Source organism: Lathyrus oleraceus, chromosome 5, assembly GCF_024323335.1.
Source record: "Lathyrus oleraceus cultivar Zhongwan6 chromosome 5, CAAS_Psat_ZW6_1.0, whole genome shotgun sequence".
NCBI lineage: Eukaryota > Viridiplantae > Streptophyta > Magnoliopsida > Fabales > Fabaceae > Lathyrus > Lathyrus oleraceus.
In genome coordinates, this window is record NC_066583.1 from 91,446,821 (window position 1) to 91,456,136 (window position 9,316).

The 9,316-nt window shown below is 34.2% G+C and overlaps 1 protein-coding gene across 5 annotated transcripts; it reads left to right on the plus strand.

The window, feature by feature from the left end:
* The first annotated feature begins 830 nt into the window (after positions 1 to 830).
* LOC127087777 (sister chromatid cohesion protein PDS5 homolog C) lies at positions 831 to 8,162 on the plus strand. 5 transcript variants are annotated; one of them, XM_051028706.1, is made up of 16 exons: positions 831 to 1,245; positions 1,801 to 2,004; positions 2,090 to 2,271; positions 2,742 to 2,868; positions 2,988 to 3,185; positions 3,272 to 3,319; positions 3,498 to 3,545; positions 3,720 to 3,767; positions 3,871 to 4,665; positions 4,806 to 5,030; positions 5,218 to 5,291; positions 5,407 to 5,458; positions 5,959 to 6,045; positions 6,121 to 6,161; positions 6,655 to 6,720; positions 7,250 to 8,162. In XM_051028706.1, the coding sequence occupies exons 1-16, from the start codon at positions 1,144 to 1,146 to the stop codon at positions 7,761 to 7,763; spliced, it is 2,811 nt and encodes a 936-aa protein (XP_050884663.1). In that variant the 5' UTR covers positions 831 to 1,143; the 3' UTR covers positions 7,764 to 8,162. The 5 variants fall into 5 exon arrangements, with proteins under 5 accessions (XP_050884663.1, XP_050884666.1, XP_050884664.1 ...); XM_051028709.1 differs by lacking the exon at positions 6,655 to 6,720; XM_051028707.1 differs by lacking the exon at positions 3,720 to 3,767.
* The last annotated feature ends 1,154 nt before the right edge of the window (positions 8,163 to 9,316 follow it).

A 9,316-nucleotide genomic window follows, 5' to 3' on the forward strand; every position in this document is an offset into this window, starting at 1 on the left:
TGACTGAGTTACTTACATTTAGACAAAAAAGACTAATTCAATCTATTTTGAAAAGTTAAGAGACTCAAATGATATTTTTTAAAATTAAGGGATCAAAATACCCTCACTATAAAATAATAAGAAAAATGCTTAAATAATTATTTGGTCCCTGCAAGTTGACGTGTTTTTCATTTTGGTCCCTGAATCTTTTTTTTTTTTGGAAATAATCCCTGAATGTTAAATATTTTTTGTTTTAGTCCTTAAAATCAAAATTCACAGATTTTTTTTTGGATTAAAAAATTTTTTTTCTACGAATTTAAAATTTATAGATTTTCTTCCTTTTAATTTTTCTAGAATTTTCATTCTAGTGACTAAAACCAAAATCATATTAACATAGACTATTTTAAAAAAATAAAATAAAATTTAAAGGTAAAATTAAAAGATACACCAACTTATAAAAATCAAATGACTATTTATCCTAAAAAAAAGAATATTAAACTTAATTAATAATTTAATAATATTGGTCAATAACTTTAATAAATTTATATGTATTTATTAATTTATTAATAATAATAATGTTATATATTTATACCTATCTAACAATAATATTAATAATACTTTTGTTGACCATAATATTAATAATATTTGCTCACCAATAGTAATAATAATAAATAAAAATAATTGTAGTCAATAAAAACAATTTATATATAATATTTTATTAGTTATTTTTACTTTACATATTTTTATATTACTATTTATTTTATTTCTTTGACAAATTTTATATTTTACACATTTTTCCAACCTATAAATACCCATATTATGTCCCTCTTCTTGTCATAAAGTCTCAAAATTTAGTTTTTGAGAGAAGAGAATATAGGATAGGATTTCACAAAATTTAGTTTCGATTTTCTTTTTTTTTTCGACAAACCTCACTGTACTTTCTTTCTCTCTTTTTTTTACTCTTCGTTCTCGTTTTGTCTGTTATTCATTCTTCATTAGCAAAAAAAAAAACAAACCCTAATCCCTTTGTCTCATCGTAAAACCACCGCATAGCTACAAATCGGTTCAATTGAAGCGTTTTACGGCTTCGATTTTTTGAAGCCGAGGAGAGTGAAGTGATTCAGTGAAAGATCTGAACGGAGAGGCTCTAATTGAGCTCTATCAATGGCGTTTGAGTACAGAGAGCTGCAAAATCACCTTTTCGACGTCGGGAACAGGCTGGCAGATCCTCCTGCGTCGGTGGATCAGCTCATCTCGCTGCTATCTGTAATCTCTCTTTTTCAGTTTTTTTTTAAAATTTATTTTTCTTCTTCTGGTAATGCCATTTATGTTTTGTTATATCATTAAGTGGAGATGAAGTTCAGGAATCGCAAATTTGGAGATGGAATTTTAAAAATGTGTTTTTTTTTGTGTTGCTTTGATTCCAATTTTTTTTTATCTGAAACCCTAAACTTGCATGGTTATAAAGTTCAATTAATGTTATAGAATATATGTTGAGTTATAGTAATAAAATCATACCTAGAAATGAGTTAAATTTGAACTAAATTTGCATATTTATTTGCGCGGGTATTAAATGTGTTTACAGTGTATCACACATGTTAGAACACTGGCATGTAGAATATGTATCTTCATCTCACAGTGTAAGCTTTGGGATGGTTGGTTTATGACAGTATGAAAGGTTGGATTTTTTGGTTTTATCATGTAAAATATTTGAAGTACAGTGTATGTGTTTGAAATGAGGTAAAACATACACATGTCTTGAGAATCAAAGTACTGAACATGTCTTCAATCTTATTTAATCTTTTTCCATGTGCACTGCAGCGAGCTGATAGTTGCTTAGCAAGGGTGGAACAGTCACCTAAACACTCTATGCGAGTTGCGCTCAATCCGACGTTGAATGCATTGGTTGAGCATAGGCTTTTAAGGCATCCGGATACTGATGTCCAAGTTGCACTTGCCTCTTGCATCACTGAAATAACAAGAATCACTGCACCTGATGCTCCTTATGATGATGATCAAATGAAGGTGTGTGATTTTTTTTTTTGCTAGAGTTTCTTGGGCCTGCTGTTCTCATGCACTTCACGAAAGACATCATGAATTTTTCTTGCAGGAGATATTTCAATTAGTTGTATCTTCATTTGAAAAGCTACATGATATCTCAAGCCGATCTTATGTGAAGAGGAGAGCAATTCTGGAAACGGTTGCCAAAGTCAGATCATGTGTGGTAATGCTGGACCTTGAATGTGATGGGCTGATTTTGGAGATGTTTCAGCACTTTTTAAAGGCAATAAGGTGAGACTCTAGGAGCAATTATGTACAAGTCCATCACTATCATGGTGTTGGATGCTATCATTTATAATTCCTCTTTAAATTTAATCTGATATTTCATGATACTGTTGGCACGAACTGTACTAATATGTTTTTTTTTCTCCTTTTTTTCTCGTGCTTACTATCTTGTAAACACGTAGTAACAAATGCAATCACTTTCTACAATATAGTTGGTACATACTGTTAGGTATACAAGATAAAAACATTCACATGCTTTCACCAAACATCTTTATCTTTTGGTAAATTGGGAGAGTTGCTTACTCCTTAGAGCTCTTAGGGACATGTTAGAGATGTATTGTAAAGCCACTTATGTGCTTTTACTGGAAAAGTTTTAAGGATAGTTCATGACACGTGCATACAAAAACTTTTCATTTGATATTTAGATAAATTTATATCCGGGGATATGATTCTGACCAGCTCCGTTTGAAAATCAGGGAACATCATCCAGAGAATGTTTTTTCATCCATGGAAACCATTATGACACTTGTTCTAGAGGAAAGTGAAGAAATATCCTTTGATTTGCTTTCTCCTCTCCTGGACAGCATTAAGAAAGACAATGAGGTTGGAGTTTGACAGTTTTGATTTTAATTCTTCTCAATAGATTGTGATTTTGAGCTTGATCCTTGTTTAAATTGTTAATATATTTATCATTGTCATTATCATCAATCATCGTGGTCCAGGAAGTTTCACCAATTGCCCGGAAATTGGGAGAGAGGGTCCTTGAAAATTGTGCAACCAAAATTAAACCCTACTTAGTGCAAGCAGTGAGAATCTTGGGTATATCTGTGGATGATTATAGCAAAGTACTTGCTTCAATATGTCAAGATACCTGTGATAGCTTGGAGAAAAATGGTGTATGTGTTACTAGTGAGCACAAGGTAAGTTATTTTCCTGTCCCGAGTAATTTAACTTTTCAAAGAATTGACGCGCAAAAATTTATTATGAATTCATTTGATCATTTCAGGAAGAGGATAGCAAGTCAGCTGAACCACCACTTGAGGAGTCAAGCCCAGTATGTCCCATCTTTTATATTTCTTTTTTATTCATCTGATATGGTTCTGTATTTTATCTTCTAGAATTGCAAAATACAATATTGTTAATTATGGTTTGATCAGTCCCGAGTCATTTAACTTTTCAAAGAATTGACACTCAACTCAAAAATTTATTATGAATTCATTTGATCATTTCAGGAAGACGAGAGCAAGTCAGCAGAGCTACCACTTGAGGAGTCAAGCCCAGTATGTCCCATCTTGTATATTTCTTTTTTATTCATCTGATCTTGTTCTGTATTTTATCTTCTAGAATTGAAAAATACAAATATTGTTAATTGTGGTTTGATCAGTCCCGAGTAATTTAACTTTTCAAAGAGTTGACACTAAAAAGTTTATTATGAATTCATTTGATCATTTTAGGAAGACGAAACCAAGTCAGCTGAACTACCACTTGAGGAGTCAAGCCCAGTATGTTCCATCTTGTATATTTCTTTTTTATTCATCTGATCTGGTTCTGTATTTTATCTTCTAGAATTGAAAAATACAATATTGTTAATTATGGTTTGATCAGGTGGTGGTTAAAGAGGAACCAGAGGAAGCTGCACATTCTCCACAAGATAATCGGGAGGGGAATAGATCTTCCAAGTCAGTCACAAACAATGGCGTTGCATCTGCTGGAGAAGATGCCACTTTAGGAGATTTTAAGTCCATTACAAAGAAAGAGGATACTGATTGTTATGATCATTCCAAAGAGGAGCTCAATGATTTGGGCGATGGAAAAGTTGACAAGAATGAACAAAAACCGGAACAATCCACCAAAAAGAGCCGGAGGAAATCGAGCTATTCAACCAAATCTGCAAAACTGTCTCAATGTCAAGTTGTTGCTAATGAAAAGAAAGCTGAGAAGATGTTGGATTCTGAAAGTTACAGCAAGGAAGCTCGCAATGATGAATCTGAAGTTGTGGCTTCTCCTTCACGTAGTGACAGCCTTCCTGATGAAAATCATTCAGAGAAACTTGGAAAAGCTAAAACTAAAGAAAGCCCTGCAAATGTTGAAGTTGTTTCGAAAAAGGTATCTGAAGGAGCAAGTGTATCAAAAGCCAAATCTGTCAAGCGGTCAGTGAAAAAGACACTTGGTCGAAACTCTGGTGTAAAAAAAACTGCTGGTACAGATTCAGACAAAACACAAACTGGGGCTGTTAGTAGTGCTGATGTTAAAAAGCACTCTGCCAAGAAATTGAATGATAACGAGGGTGGTGGTGGTGGGTCCTCTTCCAGACAGCTTGTAGATGAGAAGAAGATGGGGTGGGGGGAAGCTAACTCAGAAACGGGTGCAGCAAAGTCTTCTAGTGTAGGTGTTGATAAGGTACTTTTTGTTCTTTTTTAAACAGCCTTTTTCTTTCTTATTATTAATTTGTACTATTTATTATTTCAACATGATTTTGTTTTGCTTTATTCATTTTAAAAACAAATTATTGATGGAATCATAATTAATTGTTAATATAGGAAATGGTTTCTTCTCCGAGGTCCGATACCAAATCCTCCGAAAATGAAAAGTTAGAGGAGACTACCAAGACAAGTGCAAAGAGGAAACACACCTTAGAAGATGAAAAGTTAGAGGAGACTCCCAAAACAAGTGCAAAGAGGAAACCACCCGCCTTAGAAGATGAAAAGTTAGAGGAGACTCCCAAAACAAGTGCAAAGAGGAAACCCGCCTCAGGAAAGAAAAATGTGTGTATCTTGTTTGGCATATACACTCAATTTCTAAAAATAATATGAAATCTTCAGGATGTGTTCCCTATAGTACATTTTCTTTGGGAAAATCCTTTTTGCAGCTATGTCTCCGTATTTCTGATCAGCAATTACAAAAACTATCTTTTCTTTTCATTTTGATTGCTAAATATCTTGCTGCTATCAGGGATCTGGCATCAAGGAATACGGTGAAAACCTTGTAGGTGTGCGAGTTGAAGTATGGTGGCCTAAGGATCGTGAGTAAGTACTCTCCATTTCTTAGTTTTTGACATGCTGCCCTAAGAGATTTTGCCTTTTCATTTTGGCGGAATAGAAATCTATATTATTTTTTTGACAAATATATACTTGTTTGCAGGTTTTACAAAGGTGTCATTGAACGTTTTGATCCTATAAAAAAGAAGCACAAGGTGATTTGGCTGTTCATTAAATCATTCCTGTACCCTCCCCTCCCTATTACTAGAAAAATACTCTGTTCTTTATAGTCTCGTGTGCATTTTGATTATTTTTCTCCCCTTTGAATAGTAATTGTCCCATTCTGCTGATTTCTTCCAATAAATTTCTTATTTAAAAGCATGCATTTGTGTGTCTGTTTTAGGGTGTACATTTAAAGATATAACTTTAAATGGCATAAAAATATAACATGCTAGATCTGCAATCATGGGCTCCATTGTTTGTTTTTATTTTCTCAAGCAGCAGCACTTTTAGATTTTAAAAACACGTGTATAATGTTTTTAGATAATTGGAGAAATTTTTCCAAAAAACCCCAAATAAAGTTTTATTATGCTCTCTCATAAGCTTGAAACTAGAAAGGTTAGCAGAATGAAAAATATGCTATATTATAAAAGCATTTTTGTAAAGCTTGTCGAAAGGCACTTGTTATCTTCTGATACTTGTTTTTCTATTTTAGGTGGTTTATGATGATGGTGAAGTTGAAGTATTAAACCTTGCGAGGCAAAAATGGAATGCCATTGAAGCTGATTCAGTTGCAGATGGGGTTTGTCTCTTACATATATTTATTACATCATATTCTTTCTGTGCCTAAATTAATGACAACTATTTCTGTGGACAGGAAGGAGGTGATCATGCCAGTCTCGAGGCTTCCCTTGAAATGTATGTATTGCATATTGCTTTTTTAGATATATCTTTTTGCTATATCGTCAGAAAACCATCCTAAATTATTTTGTATGTATTGCATATTGCTTTTTTAGATATATCTTTTTGCTATATCGTCAGAAAACCATCCTAAATTATTTTGTATGCATGTTTGTGTGTGTTTATACTCCACTTGGTCTCACAGTTCCACCACGTTGGGCTCAAGCATTAGTCTTATAGCTAGAGTTGTGTGTGCAGGCTGGCCCGCCTCATTTAATCCAATCTGCACAAACCTGTACATTAAATGGTCTGGGCTGGCCTGTTCGCAATTATTAGCGAGTTGCAATATGTGTATAAATAGGAAACTGTTATTCTTCAATAAAAAAGAGACATTTTTAGCAATCTGACTCATCTGATTGTTTTTCTATTGACTGGAGTTTGGTCGGAGAAGATCCTTTGTGAAGCAATTTTGTTCTTATTTCGGTGTACTGTTTTTTAAAATCCTATTCAGGCCTACAAAAAAGAAAGGAAAAATAAGTTTCGGTGAACCAACTAAGCATGGAAAGCTGTCTTCGAGGTTTGTCAATATTGATATATCAACTTTTATGAACCACCTTTTGTTTGATGTCAATTTTTCTACTTGGATTTGTCTTGGTGGAGCAACTGGATTTAGTAAATCAAATGGAGCAACTAGAAGCAGTGCTCTTAGGTGGCATAATTATTAATTAGTTTTACGCACAGTTGTGCTTATTGCAGTTGCATATTTATTGAAGTTTAATTTGCATATTTAATGAATATCAAATGGCGGCTTAATATATTTGACATATAATTCCAATTATACTTTATCGTACTTGTGCAGTTGTGGAGGATAGTACCGATACGATTGTGTATCTTAAACAGTCCATATATAGTTATTAAACTCATTATATTTTCTCAAAGTATTATCATTGTGTTAAATAGAGAAATTATCAAATAAAGTAAACAAATTTAATATTTTGCAAGCATAAAAATTATTTAATACTTTCTTTGTTTAATGTTACTTTGTAGAGAGAATAAAAGAAATTAAATTTGTTATCTTCTAACATTTTTACTCCTTTGATTTATAGTGGCGGGGCATCAGGATCAAGTAAGTCGAAGGGTGTTTTGATGTCTGGTCAGAAGTCTAAGGATGGAAACAAATCCAAAGAATCCAATACTTCTAGCGATTCTGAGGATGAAGTTAGCAGAAAGTTTAAGGACAACACTCCTACATCTGCTGCACTGAAAATTACTAGTAAATCCAAGAATATTGGTAGTTCCAAGACAAGCAAGCCAAAGGATGACGACACTATCACTCCAAAACCCTCTGTCAAGTCTAAGCAGGAAACCTTAAAGAGTGGAGCAACCAACCAAAAGACCCCAAAGACTGCTGCTTCTGAGGGAAAGCCCCCAAATAGTGGTGGAAAGTCTACTGTCGACCGTGGTGGCAAGAAATCTGGTTCATTGAAGAAAAAAGTTATGGAGGATGATGACTCAGATGATTCAGCAAGAGAGGAGGAATATACAAAGGGCAAGACATCAGGTTCATCAAAGGAAGAAGGAAGTGAGGTCAAGAGGGGAAATAAACGTCAGAGAAGCTAGAAGGAAGATATGTTCCTAGACTATTCCTTATCTACTTGTTTGCCTTCTGCTTATCAGTGCACTTCCTTGCAGCATTTGGATATTTCTCTCTCTAGCCCTAGTCCTGTGATGAATCTGAAGCTGTGTATTAGGCATCTGCTAATAGTTTTTGGTGCTCAGCTCATTGTTGCTATGCTAGCATTGTTATCCTTAAGACTAGTTTAGTAGATATTTCAGGTGAATAGAGTAATAATTTTATTTCTTTTTTCCATTGTTTCTTCTAGACTAGATGGATGGATTTTTGAAAACAGTTAAAACCATTTGGTTAGCAACCTTAATCGAAAGAATGCTTTGGTGCTAGTCTTGAATACTGGCGGATGTTTTCTGTCCACCCAATTCATATTTATTTTTATTGATTGAGATGTGGTGTTCATTGTTGGGTAATGCCTTGAGCATAGTTGATGAAGTAGGAGCTTGTTGAAGTTGCGCAATTTATTTGGTTTCATTATGGACACTGGTGTTCTAGGTTAGTCAGTAAATGGGTATCCGTGCAATATTAATTTCCCTGGTTGCTTTAGTTTTATGGATTTCAGTTTGGTAGCATCAACAAATGTTTTGCATTAGATCTATATTTTCTTGCCGCAAGTTGCTCTGGAATACACTAAGCTACTCTTGTTAAAACATCAGGAGGTGGTAAGTAGCTTACTCTATTGATGCTAGCCGTGCTTGGCCTGAATGTTTTAGTTTCAAACAAGTTACTGAAGTTTTAATGGCAGGTGAAGAAGGTGAGAATTGGAAGAGGCATGTTTAAGATGAAGAATTGGAAGGGAAATGTTGTGAAGGAAGATCAGGTGCAATAATAAAATATTGCACTGACGGTAGGGTTTTAAACATCTGAAGGTTGGTAAGTAACTTTATACTCTTACATTCATACTGGTTGTCTGGTTGTGAGGTTGTGATTTTGTCTGAATGTTTTAATTTCAAATGCAAAGTTGCCAAGTTTTGATGGCAGGGTTAAACTTTAAGATGAAGAATTGGAACTTGGAAGGGAAGTATTGTGAGGGAAAAGAAAGTGTAGTAAAATACTATGGTACTGATGATATAGGGGTAAGCAACTTTATATTTTGAGCTACACAGTGGGCTCACATGACATAGTGTGAGTTCTCATTGAATGTTTAGGCGAAATTATTTTGGAGATTGCTTTTTTCACCCTTAGTGTGCTTTCCCACCACTGTAAAAAGTCATAATATAGAATCGGGAGATGCATCATCGAATGCACATAAAATCAGATCAATAAAGGCGTTGCAAGTGAGACACCTCTATTTTGTCTAAAATAATGTTCGGAAATGTGTCTCCGGAGTTTCTGTAAAGTGTTGCCCAATATGTGTATCTCTGCCAATGCCAAAGCCTAAGCCTGCAAAAGTCCAATATTGTGGAATAGTCACATCTCCAATTTGCATCATCTATATGCAATTCCATAATTAAGGACTCCTACATTAACGAAGTAAGCAACAATTGAGTGGCAAGACCTGCATTTAGCTACAGAAAAGAGATCAAAAGACTAAGAAAAAATA